This window comes from Staurois parvus, unplaced genomic scaffold (assembly GCF_062004578.1).
Source record: "Staurois parvus isolate SC_StPar_1 unplaced genomic scaffold, SC_StPar_1.0 ptg000301l, whole genome shotgun sequence".
NCBI classification, from domain to species: Eukaryota; Metazoa; Chordata; class Amphibia; order Anura; family Ranidae; genus Staurois; species Staurois parvus.
The window spans coordinates 372,328-391,187 of record NW_028318097.1 but is presented as its reverse complement, the minus strand read 5'-3'; the positions used below and the strand labels follow the sequence as shown (position 1 = coordinate 391,187).

At 43.0% G+C, this 18,860-nt stretch overlaps 1 protein-coding gene across 1 annotated transcript in view; it reads left to right on the top strand.

Moving 5' to 3' along the window:
- The window catches only part of LOC149457847 (uncharacterized), a 192,233-nt gene that overhangs the window by 66,619 nt on the left and 106,754 nt on the right, over positions 1–18,860 (top strand). Inside the window, 2 exon segments of the mRNA XM_089683085.1 lie at positions 7,477–7,534; positions 8,833–9,000. Of these exon segments, the coding sequence (XP_089539211.1) occupies positions 7,477–7,534; positions 8,833–9,000 (226 nt within the window).

Sequence of the window (18,860 nt, the reverse complement as noted above, 5' to 3'; positions counted from 1 at the left end):
GGAACTTATTGGAATATTCTGTGCCAAACAATCATTAAGGGTCAAGAATTGTAGGGATGAGATCTTAGTGGCCCCAGATGCATAGGGCTGCCTGTGTGCAAGAGTACCAATGAGTCCAGTCCAGATTATGTGGAGGGAGGATCCCAGGATGATAGATCAGAAAGCTCCATAGGTAAGGCGAAATGGGACAAGGAATTTGCAGACAAAGTCCGAAGAGTGGCTGAACGGATCGTGAGCAATGAAACCAGCGGTAGCGCACAGTAAATTAAGGAAATCAGGACAGAGTGTAGAGAAGGGTCTCTAAGCTTCATGACGAGGCCTGCGATGAGCAGGAGAGGCCGTCGGGCTGGTTATGCTGGTAGAGCCACCGGCTGGAAGTCTCGACGGGGTTGCGGGAATCAATCGGCGTCGGCGAGAGCCAGGGCCCTGCCATTCCATCTCACTTGGCGTCGGTCCGGATTCCGGAACACCTGGGAGACGCATATTGCTGTACCAATCGGGGAGGTCGATTAGTGGGATATCTAGGGAAGTGCAGAAATTAGGCAGATCCTCCGGAACTCGCAGGTAGGCTGTGCGCCCCTGCGCCTGTGCGGAAAGACAAAATGGGAAACGCCACCTATATGGTATGTTATGTGAGCGGAGTGCATCCAATAGGGGGCGAAGTTCCCGTCTTTGTTGCAGAGTAATATTGGAGAGATCCTGGAATAAATGTATTTCAGACCCCTGATATAAGAGGCGCCTTCTGTCCCTGGCGCGCCTGAGGATGTCCTCTTTTAGTGGGAAGCTGACTAGGCAACATATTACATCTCTTGGGGGATCAGAATCTCTGCCCCTGGGACGGAGTGCTCTGTGTGCTCGTTCCAACTCTATAGGCGTGGCCGGCGGGCGACCTAGTAGGTCATTAAAGATCGCCACAACCGTTGTAGAGATGTCGTTCGGTTCCACAGATTCTGGCAAACCACGGAGTCTAATGTTATGTCTGCGTCCACGGTTATCCAAATCCTCTATTTGTCTGTAGAATTCACGGATATGTGATGCGTGTGAGACTGTTGTCTGCTGTATGTCTGCTATGGCGACTGTATTATTGCGGCTAGCAAGTTCCACTCCCTCCAGCCTTGTGCCCAAGGAAAGTAAATCCTCTCGCAGGTCACTGAGGGCGGTGGTGAGTGTGACTTTAATATCTGCAGCCACCGCCTGAAGATCTCTGAGGGATAATGCCTGGGAGTCAGAGGAGAGGTCATGCTGCGGGACTGTGTCTGTGACATGCTCAGTGTCACTGCTTGGAACACAGGCTGCCGTGGAGGAGGAAGGAGGGGGGGGGAAGCTGCTTGGGCCCTGTCCCTCTGCTGGGAGCGGAACAGCTCCTGTATATGCCGCGATTGCGGCTGATTAGGGACCCGTGGGGAACGGGAACGGGAACCGGGTGTGTTCCGGTCCGATTTCCCCATGGTCATGTGCCCCTGCCTCACCCGATCCTCTGCGCAGAAGAGGGAGAAGTCTTCGGCCGGCGGGAGCTCCTGGCTTAAGCGGCCATTCCGGATCGCGGCAGACCACGCCCCCCTATTTTATTTTCAAATAATTTATATTGAAAAATTTTAACAAATGAACAGTATATACAAACAATCATGTAGAGAGGTTCACATATGAAAAGCGTACAACATATAAGAAGTAAAAAGGAATGACGAGTCCCCACCATTTGGCTGGGGAACCTAATTATCGTAGTCATTTTTACAAGAGAGGTATGCTCATTATTTTGTGAACCATGGTAGAGGACGTGGAACTTGAGGGATGGGTAGGGGTTTGGGGTAGGGAGTAGGGAGAAAGGGGGAGGAGGGGAGGAAGGCACTGTTGCAGTAGGAATATAGTATCCTATAATATTTTATAATAGTAATCAGGTAATTGAGCAATTGGGGTGCTTCAACCATCGAGACCAATGTAGTGTAAATTTGTGGTAGGTGGAGTTTCGAAGGGCCGTCCTTCGTTCCATCTCACATTGAAGGTTGAGATCAGCAACGAGACAAGACAGCAAGGGAGAGGTAGTGGATCGCCATAATTTAGTGATGTTAATCTTTGCGGCTGCTAGGGTGTGTATGATAATAATGCGTGAGCTTGTGGGGAATTTATCTATTGCTATGTGGAGGAGGGCTAAGGCAGGATTTGGGGTTACTGGTGTACCTGCGATTGAGGAGATTATTTGGAAAACTTTGTTCCAGTAGGATTTGAGGGACTTGCATGTCCAGAGTAGATGGAGGAGTGAGCCAGTTTCTCTGCGGTGTCTCCAGCAAGCTTGTGACTGCTGAGGGTAGTATAGGGATAGTTTAGCAGTGGTTAGATACCATTGGTGGAGGATTTTCAAATATGTTTCCCAATGGGAGCTACACTTCGACGCTTTATAAGTAATGTTAAATGTTGTTTCCCAGGTATGTGGGGTTGTCGGGAGAAGGAGGTTTTTTTCCCAATTAGTCAAGGATGAAGCATATGTGATGAATTGCGCTTCGATTAGAAGTGTGTAGAAAGTTGATATTCCTTTCTTTGGGTAGATAGTCCTATGGAGGAATTGGTGTGCAGTAGCGGGGATTTCTATTTCGAGTGGTATGTTTGTTTTGTGAAGCGAATGGATTATTCGCATAAAGGTGAATTGATCTTTATCAGGAAGATGGAATTTCTCCTGAGCAGTCTGGAAGGAATCTGGTTTGTGAGTGTTGTAGAGGTCTTGAATATAGTGTATACCAAGCACTTTCCACGACGTCAGATTCAAATGAGGTGAGGTGAAGTGCAGGGATGAGAGTGGAGTAGGGATTCGTAGGTTGTCCTTGTGAGATTGAGTGTAAGTCAAGAAGTCGTGCCAGACCGTCAGAGAGACTTGAATGCATGGATGTTTATGTGGAAGTTTAGTCTGAGCTGTTCGAGGTATAAATAGTGCATTTATTAATGTGTATGGTGAGTACAAGGAGGTTTCCATGGTTCTCCAAGTTGTTTCCGGAGTAGGATGCCACCAGAAGAAGAGCTGGTCCAGTAGGACGGCTTGGTAATACGATTTTAGATGTGGGAGACCAGCTCCACCTCTGGAGGGCGGACGTATTAGGAGGTTTGTGGTACACCTAGGCCGTTTTGAATTCCATATGAATTTGTTCAGGATTTTTTGAAGTTTAGAGAAGAAGGTGGGGGGAGTTGGAACGGGAAGTGTGCGAAAGATATAAAGTATTTTAGGCACTACGCACATTTTTATAGTTGCTATTCTGCCTAGTGTTGAAAGAGTAGTTGTGCGTAAGCTTCTGAGCTCCTGTGGGATTATGTCAAGTAATGGTTTGAAGTTAGCAGTGTACAGTTGGTTGGTTTTGGCAGTTAGTTTAATCCCCAAATAGGGGATGTTATGTTTTTCCCATTTAAAAGGGAACAGTTTAGTGAGTAGGTTTTGGGTTACAGTGGGCGTGTAAAGGTTTAGGATAGATGACTTGAGTTCGTTGAGTTTGTAGTATGAGACTGCTGCGTAGTTGTGGATATGCGTGTGTATCGATGTAAGCGACTTGTAGGGGTTTGTATTCATTAGAATATTGTCGTCTGCAAAGAGACTAATTTTATGTTCGTGCTGAAGAAATTTAATTCCTGAAAAATTGAGGTAATTTCTGAGATTGGATGCTAGTGGTTCGATGAGTAAAGCAAAAATTATGGGTGAAAGAGGGCAGCTTTGTCTGGTTCCATTGGATATTTGGAAAGGTTGTGAGAGCATGCCATTGGTAAGTACTCTGGCAGAGGGTTTGGAGTATAGGGATAGTATCGCCGAGAGCATCCAGTCTGTTATTCCATATTTTTGGAGTGTAAGTGTCATCCGCATCCGCATCGAGTGATAGAAGGAGTGAGGGTTGGTTGTCAGATTCAAGGTGGTGTAATAGTGATATAATTTGTCGCGTCGCGTCCGGAACCTGTCTACCCGGTGTAAATCCCACTTGGTCAGGGTGGATTACCGTAGGTAGATATGGGAGCAGCCGCAGAGCTATTATCTTGGCATATATTTTTAGATCCGTGTTAAGCAATGAAATCGGCCTGTAATTCTGGACTAACTGGGGATCTTTACCCGGTTTCGGGATAGTGGTAACTATTGATTGTAACATGTCAGAGGGGAATTCCCCATTAGAGGCAATGTGGTTGTATAGGGCAGAGAGATGCGACTTAAGATTGGGTGCGTAAGGTTTGTAAAATTCGTTAGTGAAGCCGTCATTCCCCGGTGATTTGTTCATGGGTAATCTCTTTATGGTTTTCTCAATCTCTGCGGGTGAGATCGGCACGGAGAGGGAGTCAAGTTGGGAGGGGGTAAGTTGGGGGAGAGTGGTGTGACGTAGGTCATTTTCAATAGAGGGGTTCCTTGGTTGTGTCGTATTCGGGTCATCTTTTATGTTATATAGAGTTTGGTAGTAATACGCAAAAGCGTTAGCTATATCTTGCGGGTTCGTCAATGGGATGTGTGAGGCTGGATGCTGGATTGTGGAAATTTTATTTTTTAGTCATTTTTGTTTGATGATTAGTGAGAAGAGAGTTTGTTTTATTGCCAAGCGCATATAATTGGATTTTCGTTCTTTGGAGGTTAGTATCATAGGTATGTAGTAAGACGGTGCGTAATTTGTTCCTATCCTGGTTTAGGGCCGCAGATGTGGAAGGATTCGGGTTCTGTTTGTTAATCTCTTCGTTTAAGTGAATGAAGGCCAATAGTTGGTCAATTTGTTGGGATCGCTGTTTTTTAATACAAGAGTTTAATTGTATGAGGATACCTCTCATGTAGGCTTTGTATGTTGGCCAAAGTGTAGTAATAGAAATATTCACGGTGGTATTAGTTTCAAAAAAGAGATTATGGGCATCTAATATATACTTCTGGTTTTCTGGGAGTTTCAGGAGTGAGGAATTAAGTCTCCAAATAGGCGGGGTCGCCGAACGTCAGCTGTCCTATTATTTTATTTTATATTCTTTTCTGTTTTGCTTTGTACTATTCTTTTGTATTTTATTTCTTTATCTTCTGTTCTGTTTTATTGTATTTCTTAATTTTTGGTTCTATTCTATTCTATTTTATTCTGTTATTTTATATCCTTTTCCTTTACTTTCTATTCTATTCTTTTATTTTCTAATCTATTCTATTCTTTTTTATTCTAGTTTTATTTTCTGTTCTATTCTATTCAATTTTATTCTATTCTGTGATTTTATATTCCATTCCTTTATTTTCTATTCTATTCTTTTATTTTCTAATGTATTCTATTCTTTTTTTTTGTGTACACGTTTAGTTTCTGTTCTATTCTATTCTATTCTAATCTTTTCAAAATTCAAATTTTAAGGAAATCTGCAATAGTTTGTAATATGTTTATATTTAAACTAATCCAAAAGAATGAAATGTCATTTAATCAGAAATTCAAATTTGAGTCTAATTCAATTTGAATCTAATTCAAAATAAAATTCAAATTCGATTCAAATTCAATTTGACTCAAATTCTATTTAAATTTCTGATGAAATTTCATTTCATTATTTTATAGTGGTCTAAATTTGTTACTATTGTGATTCAGAAATTTGTACACACCCAAATCTCAGAATGTGGAAAATCTTGTCACAATTTGAATTCTGAACAGAACAAAGCACTTATGTGTAGACAATATGAGGGGGCCAGGATTGGATTTTGTATCCGGAAGTAATGGTCTGTTTCACCTTCCCCTTTATGCAGTGGCCCAGTCTGCATGGACAGTATGGCCGCTCGCTGACTACAAAATACAAAGATAACATGAATTGGACTTCCACCCTTCCCACTTACTGTCACCCCCCATCACCCTTCTCTTACTTCATCAGATTTGTGGAGATCACATCCCCACACTTTCTGATTTCTCATCTAGGTGAGAAGGAAATATTCATTGCCCACAGACTTCTATAACACCCACATCTGGAACCCTAGGAGGCCGTGGGGTTCTCTAAGGTTCATGCACCACATCATCGGGGGGGGGGGCACTTTATCTTCCTGGTTTTTCCAGCTTGCCCCCTATAACACCCTGCAGTACATGTGTCATGGGGCTGGATGCAAGAACCTGGAAGAGAAAGGTGGCTCCATGATGATGTCAGAAGAAGATGGTGACATGGGATCAGGTGTGTAGTGGTGGGGTGGAGGATCCCTACAGGACACCACTGGATTGCTGGGTGTGTGCAGATCCCAGCTATAGAGGTAAGGGGGGGGGATAAAGGAGTGAAGATCCTTCTTGAGGCTTCAACAAGAAGGTGAAGTCACCGTAGTTTTTCTTCAGAAGTGCAGTACAGAGGATGATCTTCAGGGTCTTTGTAGTGTAAGAAGACAATGACTTTCTAAGCCCTGTCTCTGCAATGATACTGACATGAACAGGGTACGAGAGCAGGACGTGTCTAGCTAGTGACTGTACTAATACTGGCCAGGAGGGAGCACAAGGGTGCATATCCAGGGAACAACTAAACAAGTTGCTGTGGCACCACACTCCCCAATAGGTGGCAGTACATTCCACTATATCATTGACTCTCAACCTGGGGCACACATACCCCCAGGGGAAGGTGAATAAAAATCAGTGATGGGGCCACCCAGTGATTTAATATCATAGATTGCTAGGATGCAGGTAACTGGGCCACACAGCATCACATGTTTCTATGGTGTGGGTGGTCTTGATACATGGTGTCATTGGTTGTTGTAGTCCTAATCCAGGGAAAACATCATTGACAATTTTGGTGCTCCCCTCCTCCTCTTGCTGTCTGTTACAATGCCCACCCACTTTTCTCACCATCCCATCCAGCCCCTCCATTTTCTGTGCTGACTGCACTGTCCCCTCCCCTGCAGAGTGCAGAGCACTGTGCACCCATTAGGTCCAGGCTCCATGTAGGAGAGCAGTACATACTGACTGGTACAGACATGGCCGGTGGAGGGAGGATAGTCTTTCTTATATGTCCTCTGTCCTCTCCCGGATGGTCCTCCTATTAGTGAGGGTCCTACAGTCATCACATGGGGGGCTTACAAAGTGATCAATGCCAGCAGAGTGATGAGATTGGCTCGCTCTGCTCCGGCACTTTTATTACTCGCTATCTCTGCAAAGTCTACAGTGTACAATAGCTTCATAGTTCCAGGAGGGCTGAGAACACTGTCAGATCTTCTCCACATCCATCTCTCTGCCATCACTACCACCCAGCTGTCCTGAGATCAGAGGGAATTTATGACTTTGCTGCATCTCCTGAAGGACAAGTATGGAGAATGGTTCTACTTATCACACCGCTGTTAGGTCCACCCCCTACTCCACCCTCTGTCCTGGGGGTGGGGGGGGGACAATATATGGAATGGGCTGCCAAGGGGGACGAAAGTGGAAGAAGGTTGGGGAGCCCTGCACTATATTATAGGAGGACACAATGCATTGCACCAGCAGTAATACATATCATATGTGGGACACAACTAGTAACAATTGTATTGATGGAACCATTTGTACTATTCTTTTGTAGAACAAGACGGAGAGTTCGTTTTACCTGGGGAAGATTAATACTTACATACGGGGAGAAGGTAATCCAACAAATACAACTGCCGGAATGTTTTAGCAGCACAGTAAACCCTCGCTAGCACTGCATCCAAATGTACGAGTCCAAGTTACACAGTCAGTTCACCCAAATCTGGAATGTCGGTGTTTGGTGGAAGCTGGTGGTGTCACCCCAGATGTCAGTCTTTGGTATTTTTCAGAAACTCTATTGGAGAGATCCCTGCACTGAGTTCCTGAGTCCTCCTACCTCCTGTGCCCATCATGAGGGAGTCTCATCATCCCTGGTAGCTGCAATCAATCTGATCTGCTCCTTGTGATTCCCTCCCCATGTAATCTCTCCTGCCTTACTATGGCCGGCTTTGTTCCCGGACTGGGAGGTATAGGCCAGGCTGGATGTGACCTGCTGATTAATATATCCCCTACACCTATGCCAACACCCACCTGAGCAATCCCTTCATTCTGAGCCCTAAGCTCCAGTCCATGTTGGTTCCTGAGCTCCCGATTTTCTGTTTCTCTGGTAATCAACGCCAAGGCTAAGTTCCCCTTTTTAAGCAGAATTTCATTTTTTATAATAAATAGAATCCTTTTCCAATGTCCTTTCTGGCCCTACGTGCAGCAAATGCCCCAAAGAAGCTCCAGAACATTTTTGGAGTGGAGCGCAACCCGTTTTTACTGCATTTTTTGGTGCATTTGCAGCACGTTTGTGACACGCCAGACTGGCGGGTGCTACCAGTGCTTGGGGGGCCATTAACATTTAATTGTGCTGCAAGTGCATTGTGCCTTTACAGCATATTTCCGTAATGCGCAGCAAAGCGCGTGCGTTCTCTGCAGTTTCCTACATGTTTGGAAACGTTCAAATGTGAATGGAGCCTCATTGTTCTTGTGTATACACACCAATTTCACTTTCAGGCTCCATTCACACTTTGGGTTGGGAAAGCACACGTTTTTTGGCTCATTTTTCCTGCAACTCCCATAGGGCAGCCCATTGACTTCAATGTGTATCTCTACACGTGGTAAAGTATCTCATGGGATATTTGGGCGGGTTGCGGTTTCCACGTTTTTACGATACGCTCTGCTGAATTTGTCACTCTTTTTTGATGTGGCAAAATGTGTGTTTGCTTCTTCGTTTGGGGTGTTGCTAAAATTTAATGATACCAAAAGCACAATTAGTTCATTTTAGGTGTATAAAGGTGGTGTCATGTACCACCTAGCCATGTCCAGCCTTGTTTCCTATGTCTACCATCCCCCGACCACACATCATTTGTCTTCCTACACTTGGCAGTCATGTTCAGATGTAACCTATCTGTATGTTTTTGGTTTACAGATGGGACCCCCATAATGGGATTTATGTATCAAAAAACCTTGGTGACCCCACTTGGACATTCATTTACCTGTGAAGAAGTGATGGTGAGGATTGATCACAGAGTGAGTCTTGTGCTCCTGGATGTCCAGGTTCAGGCCTTTACACTGGATGGGGACAATTTCCCGAGAGGTAAGTCACACTGGGATGACAATATTATAAATGTGCGGCTCTAGTACTACCTTAGTGCACTTTAACAACTCTAATATTTCAAATATTAAAACATTTGTTTCCTCACTCAGTGTCTGATATAAAATCCACCATGTATTAATCTTTATATATTAATCCCACCCTAAATTGAAATTCAATATAACTGTAGTGCCCCTCAACTTAGCTAGGGGGAGCTAGCTAGTTTTTTAGGTAGAAGCTGAGTAGCAGCCTGGGATGAGTCAGCCTGGGAGTGAGGTAGTGAGGTTACCTAGAACAGGCTATGGAGGTTCTGAAGGTCAGAGCTCTGGAGGCCTCCCACTTTTCTAGAAACCTGAGAGCTTTCTGGAGGAGGGATGGAGGAGGGGAGGAAGCTCATATCTATATACTTGGCAAATCTCCTGACAGAATGTTCGTCATGGTGACCAAGTCAACCCTTACATACTGCAGGACCTAGGAGGAAGTGGTCAGAGTGTCAGGTGGAAGATGAACTGAAGGCTGGAGTGTGGAGCCTGGGAGGGGGCCCAGGAGAGGGGCCTTCCTACAGGCAGAAGCTTGAAAGCAGGATCTATCTTCCTCACCGTCCCTTGAGAGAGGACAACCTGAGGAGCAGGGAAGGAGCCATACCAGCATATTGCCTGGAGGCAGCCACCAACCCATCAAGTTCACAGGAGAGACAAAATGAGTAATCCTACACCCCCTGGGCTGGATAAGGGGAGAGGGCAGTCAGGTGGAAAACCCAACTAGCTTCTCCTCTGGGCGTGCTGTACTAAAAGTGGCAGCTTCTGGGTCCCCTTTCTCAGGGGTTCCCTCAGACAGCTGGGTGAAGAGGAGGATTCATCTGGGGTCGGAGGAGGTACACCAGAGAGCTGGCATGCTCTTAGAGGAGAGACTGTTGCTAAGTCCACATCTGTACAGAGTTACTAAGCAGTTTATCCTCAAGTTCACAGTTTCCTTGGACATCCCATACACCCCTCAAATCCATCCAAAATCTAAATCCCTTAATAAAATCACAAAGCGAAGCTCAAGGACTGTTTCCTGACTCCAGTGTGAAGTGCGGAAGAAGATGCGTGTTGCCTGGCTGTGCAGAGCTTTAGGGGGACCCAAATCTCAGCGACTCCTAAGGGTTAGTGTTACATCACATAATAGCAGCACAGTGGCTAAATGTTTAGCCTTTCTACCTGGCAGCACTCGGGTCGTTGGTTCCAATACCAAGCATGGCACCACCTGCCTGGAGTTTGCATGTTCTCCCTGTGCCTGCATGGGTTTCCTCCGGGTACTCCGGTTTTCTCCAACACTCCAAAGACATGCTGGTAGGTGAATTGGCTCCTGTCTAAATTGTCCCTAGTATATGTATGTATGAATGTGAGTTAGAGACCTTAGATTGTACGCCCCTTGAGGGTTAGGGACTGATGTGAATGTACAATATACAGGTGAAACTCGAAAAATTAGAATCTGGTGCAAAAGTTCATTTATTTCAGTGCTGCAACTTAAAAGGTGAAACTAATATATGAGATAGACTCATTACATGCAAAGCAAGATAGTTCAAGCCGTGCCATGCAGCCGTCTACCAGGAGATTTTGGAGCACTTCATGCTTCCTTCCGCAGACGAGCTTTATGGGGATGCTGACTTCATTTTCCAGCAGGACTTGGCACCGCCCACACTGCCAAAAGCACCAAAACCTGGTTCAATGACCGTGGGATGACTGTGTTTGATTGGCCAGCAAACTCGCCTGACCTGAACCCCATAGAGAATCTATGGGGCATTGCCAAGAGAAAGATGAGAGACATGAGACCAAACAATGCAGAAGAGCTGAAGGCCGCTATTGAAGCATCCTGGTCTTCCATAACACCTCAGCAGTGCCACAGGCTGATAGCTTCCATGCCACGCCGCATTGAGGCAGTAATTGCTGCAAAAGGGGCCCAAACCAAGTACTGAGTACATATGCAGCTTCTACTTTTCAGAGGTCCGATATTGTTCTATGTACAATCCTTGTTTTATTGATTGCATGGAAGATTCTCATTTTCTGAGATTGTGGATTTGGGGTTTTCATGAACTGTAAGCCATAATCATCACAATGATGACAAATCACGGCTTGAACTATCTTGCTTTGCGTGTAATGAGTATCTCATATATTAGTTTCACCTTTTAAGTTGCATTACTGAAATAAATGAACTTTTGCACAATATTCTAATTTTTCGAGTTTCACCTGTATGTAAAGCGCGGCGTAAACTGACAGCGATATATAAGTACCTGAAATAAATCATGTTATCCCGTTCTCCACACTGAAAAAGTCTCTGATATCAGCAATCCTGCTGCTTATAGAGATGTGCGTGTCGGAAAAATTAGTTTTGTTTCATTTTGGATTTGTTAATAATTTTGTTTCCTCATATTTGGTATGTTAGAATGATTTGTTTTGGGAAATCATTTTGTATATTCATTATTTTCAAATTGGACCAAAATTAGAATTTTGAAATTCAAATTTTGACATTTGAATTTTGGAAGATGGTTACAGTGTATTTGATCTGTTTTATTCTATTACTGTATATTCCTTTCTTTTCTATTCTATTGTGTTTTATTCTATTCCTTTCTTTTTTATTCTTTTCTATTCTACTCCTATTCTTTTCTACTCTGCTGTATTCTATTCTATAATGCTGACTAAGTAGGAATTTATTTATTTATTTCAGGTACTTTTATAGCACTGTCAATTTTACGCAGCACTTGACATATATATTGTACATTCACATCGTACAATCTAAGGTCCCTAACTCACATTCATACATACACATACTAGGGACAATTTGGACAGGAGCCAATTCACCAGCATGTCTTTGGAGATGGAGGAATCATCATCTTATTTCACTTTTATATCTTACTGTATTTATTTCAGTTTGTTTCCATTTCAAATTAATTTTCAAATTCAAGTGCAATTTTGTATTGGAATCCGGATAATTTGTTTTATTAATTTATTTTGGATTCATTGAAATTTGTTTACTATTGTGATTCAGAAATTCGGATACATACAAATATACAAATAACAAAAATGTTGTCAGAATTGTGATTGATAATGAAACGAATCTCACAGGTCTAGTTGCTTATTCTGTAGAGCTCTTCTGTAAAGGTCTCCCCCTAAAATGTGAATGTTCACATAAACCTCCACCTTGCTTCAAATACAATCTCCTTCAGAACCAGATGTGATCTCGCCTTGTTTCTAGGACCCAATATTATGTTCCAGCTCCTGCTGCCAATTCCACTGATCCCCCCGCTCTGTGACAACAGGCAGAGGATTCTCTCCTCCCACCTCCCCCTGAGGGAAGAAGTGGGACTTTACCACTTGCCGCCCAGCCACTGTAGATATACGGCGGCAGGGCGGCACTCGCAGGCAAAACCACGTTTTAAAACGTGGTCCTGCAAAACAGGTAGGGGGCGCGCGCGCGCCCTACCTGTCCTGCGGGTGTCAGCAGCAGGTCTCAGCCGCCGGGTCATGGCCAGTGATTACCGGCCACTTGGCCGCGATGAGCTGTGATCACTGACAGATAGCAGGGCTGCATTGTTTACACACAGCCGTTATCTGTCAGTTGCCGTCAGCTCGTGACAAGCTGCAGGGGGAGAGAAGAGTTTCTCTCCCTCGATCAGCTCCCCCCTCCCTCCCCCCCTCCAGCACACCCCCCCCCGCCCCCTAGTAAAACACTCCCCTCACACAGTGAACACTAACAATGTTAACCCCTTCCTCCCCATTGCCATTAGTACAGTGTCAGTGTTTTTTTCTTTCACTGATCACTGTATTGGTGTCACTGAGGATGTCAGTGACCCCAAGTCAGTTCCCCCCCAGTGTCAAAATGTCCACCACAGTCCCGCCATAAGTCACTGATCGCCGCCATATGTCGCTGATCGCCACCATTATTAGTATAAATAAAATAAAAAATCCCAGTATTTTTCCCGCCATTTGTAAACGCTATGACTTTCACATAAACCAATTAATTTACACATATTGGGATTTTTTTTAGCAAAGACATGTCGCAGAATGCATTTTGGATGAAATTTGTGACAAAATTTGATTTTTTAATTGTTTTTACTGGACATGTTTTATAGCAAAAAGGCCAAAATATTGTTTTTTTCTCAAAATTGTCAGCCTTTTTTTTTCTAGCGCAAAAAATTAAAAACGCACAGGCAATCAAATACCACCAAAAGAAAGCTCAATTTGTGGGAAAAAAAGGATGTAAATTTAATTTGGGTGCAGTGTTGCATGACCGCGCAATTTTCAGTTAAAATAACGTAGTGCCATAACACAAACCTCTTCTGTAACCGCTTCCTGACCGCCCTACAGCAGAAATACTGCTACAGGGCGGCATGGGTATGCAAAATCACATATATGTATATATATGTAATTTGCGTTCCCGTGGTTTTCACACCCCTCCCAGATAGCGTCAGATTGCCCGTCAGTACACCAGTCATCACATTTAACCCCTTGATTGCCAGGAGCATGCTCATGTACAATAAACCTCCATTGCTAGTATAGTGTCTGAATGGGTCAATATCTTTGAACAGGTCAGCACTATACCAGCGTTCACATTAGTATAGCGTCCCCAAAAACGCAGCGTTAGCAGGATCAGCCCCTGCACCTGCCAACACCTGCGTTTAGCCCCTACGCTTATCCCCCTTCTCCCCCAGCAAGTGCAGTGTCAGTAGGTCACTGTCACTTGATACATTGCACACAAAACCGCAGTGTTGGCAGAATCAGGCCTGATCTCTGTTAGCACTTGTTGGTAAATTTTGATGACTCTCATATGCAGCAGAGTGCCAGTACTAGTGCCGCACTACCTTTAGTGAACTGGCGAGTACCAGCGGTCTAGTACATCCTGGTCTTTCACATAACTCCTTGATTTTTGGAGCTGTTTTTCACGGAATATCTGTATGCGTTGATTGTGGATCAAAGCAGTCTATATGCACAACAATTTATTGCCACCAACCCAAATTCAAACCTTGCCAGACCATTCGCATGGAAACTCATTACGGTTTTCAAATTTACATTTTTTTTGGGCCTAACCCTCAACATGGGCATTACTAAAAGAAATGAATTTCGGTTGTATTGGTCCGCAGACCCAATTCATCATATGCCGTGTTCTCTGCTGCCATGGCCAGGCATAGATATGAGAGTATAATGTGTTTTATGCATTTCAGCAACAATACACTCTGTCATCCTCGGCATGACCCTGAATTTGACCGGCTGCACAAAATTCAGCCCCTCGCAAATCACCTTAACCTAAAATTTGCAGATGTCTATACTCCCCAGCAAAACATCTGCGTTGATGTTTTATTAATTTTAATTTAATTTTAATTCCTTATTAATTTTTCTGGCCGCCTTGCATTCAAACAATTTCTCCCCAGCAAGCGTGCCAGATATGGGGTCAAGATGTAGAAGACCTGTGAGAGGACAACAGGCTATACTTATAAGTTTCAGATTTACGAGGGAAAAGATAGTCACGTGGAGCCCCCCGGATGCCCAGAATACATGGGGAGCAGTGACAAGATAGTTTGGGACTTGGTGTCATCATTTCTCCATATGGGGTACCACTTATACGTGGACAATTTGTATTCAAGCGTGCCACTATTTAGACATTTATTCAATCTTGGAATTGGCACTTGTGGCAAAGTGTGACCTAATGTGTGCCCACCATTAGAAGTGGGTGGATGCAGGGAGGTATAGTCTAATGGCGGGCATACCACACACTTTTTCTGGCAGATATTTCTTCTCATTTTTTCATTCACTCCACAAGCTGCATACAAAAAAAAAAAAGAACATAGCATATATAACCAACAAGTACCAGCAACGTACTGGTACATCACTGGATTTGAATGGTTATACCAGGATGATGCCTACAGCTGCAGGCATCATCCTGGTATCGTTTTTTTCAGCCGGTGATCGGCTTTCATGTAAAAGCAATCCTAGTGGCTAATTAGCTGCAAAATTGCTTTTACAAGCAGCGGGAGATGATGTCCCCCCTCCCCCGCTGCCTTCCACGGCCTTCTCGGGTAGTCCCGTGCCATCAGGGGAACCTGAGAATACAGCCGGTGTTTCTGCCAGCTGACTATAGAGCTGATTGGACACCAGAATGGTGCCAATCATCTCTATAGTCTAAGAATTCAGAAGTTACAAGCATTTCATCACTTCAGTTTTGCAGGATATTAACAGCACCATTTGTAAATTGGGAAAGCATCTGATCACACCGATCTTGGTTTGATTAGATAATGTAAGGGCAGAGGAGATATCTAGAGTCTGATAGACCTCAGATTTCTGAAAAAATAATATATGACAATGCCCATTGAAGTTATAGGGGTTATTTGCATTCCCTGTTATAGCATTAAAAGTGATTAAAAAAAAAAAAATGAAAGTTACAATGTAAAAATAATAAAAAAAAAAATCAAAATAACTATAAAAAAAAAAAAAAAAAAAAATTGCCTCTCCCATGTGCGCACACCTGTGTGCACAAGCCTTGACCCTGTGCCGTTATGTAAACAGCGGATGCACCATGCATGTGAGGTATTGCCGTGAATGTCAGATCTGGGGCAGTAATTCTAACACTAGACCTCCTCTGTAGATCTAAAAATGGTGGCTTTTAAAGGCTTTTAAAGCGCTGCCTAAGGATATTACAAATGTTTGCAGTTTGTCGCCATTGAACGGGGCATGCGCAGTTTTAAAGCATGTCATGTTTGGTATCTATTTACTCGGCATACCATTATCTTTTATATTTTACCAAACAATTGGCCAATGTATTGTGTTTTTGTGCATTAAAAGTAAAAAAAGTGTATTTTCTTTAAAAAAATTGCATTTGAAAAATCGCTGCGCGAGTACTATGTGCCATAAAAAATTGTAGTACCCACCATTTTATTCACTAGGGTGCCTGCTTTAAAAAAAAATATAATGTTTGGGGGTTTAAATTTATTTCCTAGCAAAAAATACTGATTGTTTTCATGTGAACAAAAAGGCTTGGTCTTCAGGTGGTTAGAAGAGTGAATGAAGTGTGGCATTAAAACGCCCCACCCCCCAAAATGACCCCTTTTTGGAAAGTAGTCACCCCAAACTATTTGCTGAGAGGAATGTTGAATCAATAGAAGAATTTATTTTTTTCCACACGTTTTTGGAAAATGACAAAAACAATTTTTTTTTTACACAAAATTGTCACTTAAATGATTTACTGCTCACACATGCCATGGTTATATGTGGAATTACTCCCCAAAATACATTTTGCTACTTCTTCCGAGTATGGGGGTACCACATGTGAGAGACTTTTTGGCAGTCTAGCCAAGTACAGGACCCCAAAATCCAATAAGCACCTTCAGGCTTTTAAAGGGCTTTATTTCCTCATTACACTTCCAGACTACCTATTACAGTTTCGGAGGCCCTGAAATGCCAGTATGGCACCTAACCCCCCCAAATTACCCCTTTTTGGAAAGTAGACGCCCCAAGGAATTTGATAAGAGGCATGGTAAGTATTTTGCAGATCTCATTTGTTGCCACAAATTTTTGGAAAATGAAGAAAAAAACCAAAAACATATTTTTTATATTCTTTTTTTATATTTCAAAACCTTGTGAGAAAAAATGCGATCTGCAAAATACTCACCATTCCTCTTTTTAAATTCCTTGAAGTGTCTACTTTCCAGAAAGGGGTCATTTGGGGGGGGGGGGTTGGGGCTATCCTGGCATGTCAGGGCCTTCAAAACTGTGATAGGTAGTGAGGAAGTGTAATGAGGAAGTTACGCACCTTCAGGCTTTCAAAGTGGTCATTGGATTTCAGGCTTCTGTATGTGGCTAGGCTCCCAAAAAGTCTCACACATATGGTATCCCCATACTCAGTAGAGGTAGCAGAAGGTATTTTGAGGTGTAATTCCACATATACCCATGGCTTGTGCGAGAAATAAATCATTTAAATGACAACTTCGTGTAAAAAAAGAAAAAAAAGTTTGTCATTTTCCAGAAACTTGTGGAAAAAAAATAAATCTTCCATGGACTCAATATGCCTCTCAGCAGATAGCTTAGGGTGTCTAATTTCCGAAAAGGGGTCATTTGAGGGTGTTTGTACTGTTCTGGTATTTTAGCACCTCAAGAAATGTGATGGGCAGTCAGAAAGTAAAAGCTACGTAAATTCCATTATCTATACCATAGTTTGTAGACGCTATAACTTTCACAAAAAGCAATCAATATACACTTATTGGGATTTTTTTAACCAAAAACATGTAGCAGAATACATTTTGGCCTAATTTTATGACAAAATTTTAGTTTTTTTAGATATTTTTTATGATCAAAATGAGAAAATATTGTTTTTTTCAAAAAAAAGTTTTTTTCTTCAAAACTTTTTCTGGTTATAGCGCCAAAAATAAAAAGTGCACAGGTGATCAAATACCACCAAAAGAATGCTCTATTTGTGTTAAAAAAATGACATAAATTTAATTTATGTACCGTATTGCATGACCGCGCAATTGTCCATTAAACTAGCGCAGCGCTGTATAGCAAAAAAATGTCGTAAATTGCAGTATCTATACCATAGTTTGTAGACGCTATAACTTTCACACAAAGCAATCAATATACACTTATTGGGATTTTTTTTACCAAAAACATGGAGCAGAATACATTTTGGTCTAAATTTATAACTAACTTTGAGTTTACTATATATTTTTTATAGCTGAAAGTAAAAAATATTGTTTTTCTTCAAAATATTTGGTCTTTTTTGTTTATAGCGTGAAAAATAAAAATCGCACAGGTGATCAAATACCACCAAAAGAAAGCTCTATTTGTGTGAAAAAAAGGACGTAAATTTCGTTTAGGTGCAGCATTGCATGACCGCGCAATTATCAGTTGAATTAGTGCAGCGCCAAGTAGCAAAAAGAGGCGTGGTCATTAAGGGGGGTAAATCCTCAGGAGGGCGAGGGGTTAAAGACAACGGAACTAATACTACAAATACCGAGTCATTTTATTACAAATTCATACAAATCACATGACAGACATACTATATGTGTGTTATTACAAACACTGATTGACTGAATACAGAAATATGTGAGTGTCAGCTTGATGTAAATGAAAATCCTCCTCATCCCGATGGTGGAAATAGACAGGAAAGGATCCTTCAGTGAAGGACTGACGCCTTTCAGAAAAACATATTTCTTTCCTCAGGGGAGACTGAAGAAGAGGATGGAGATAGAACTCATCCAATATTGATACAAATGTTCACAAACAGCCATATTTAGTTAAAAACCCTCTCCCATCACCCACTGATGCCTCCAAAAACCGCCATCAGAAGTCCCCCCCAAGGGGCCGCAAAGACCCCACACTGAGGTCACCCAGCGACATCCACAGCCAGGTTGTACAGCTGGTGCAGGATAGTTGTCAGAGGAATGTAATATATCTACTGAGCAACATATCATCATGGATGTCACACCACTACCTCAAACTCAAACTTTCCAACACTGAGCTTGTAATATTTCCTCCCCCCGACCCCCCACTCATGGCTTTACCATTGAGATCAGCAGCACAACCATTGGTCCTTCCCCTCATGCCAGGGTGCTCAGTGTAATCCTAGACTCTGACCTCTCCTTCAGCCCACATCCAATCACTGGCTAAATCCTGACACCTCGACCTCCGGAACATTTCCAGACTTCTCACCTTCCTGACTAATGGCACCACAAACCAACTAATCCATGCCTTGGTTATATCCCGCCTTGATTACTGCGAGTTCCTCCTCACTGGTCTACCGTTACACAGTCTATCCCCCCTTCAGTCTATTATGAATGCTTCTGCTAGACTCATCCACCTTACCAACCGATCAGCGACTGCTGCCCCTCTCTGCCA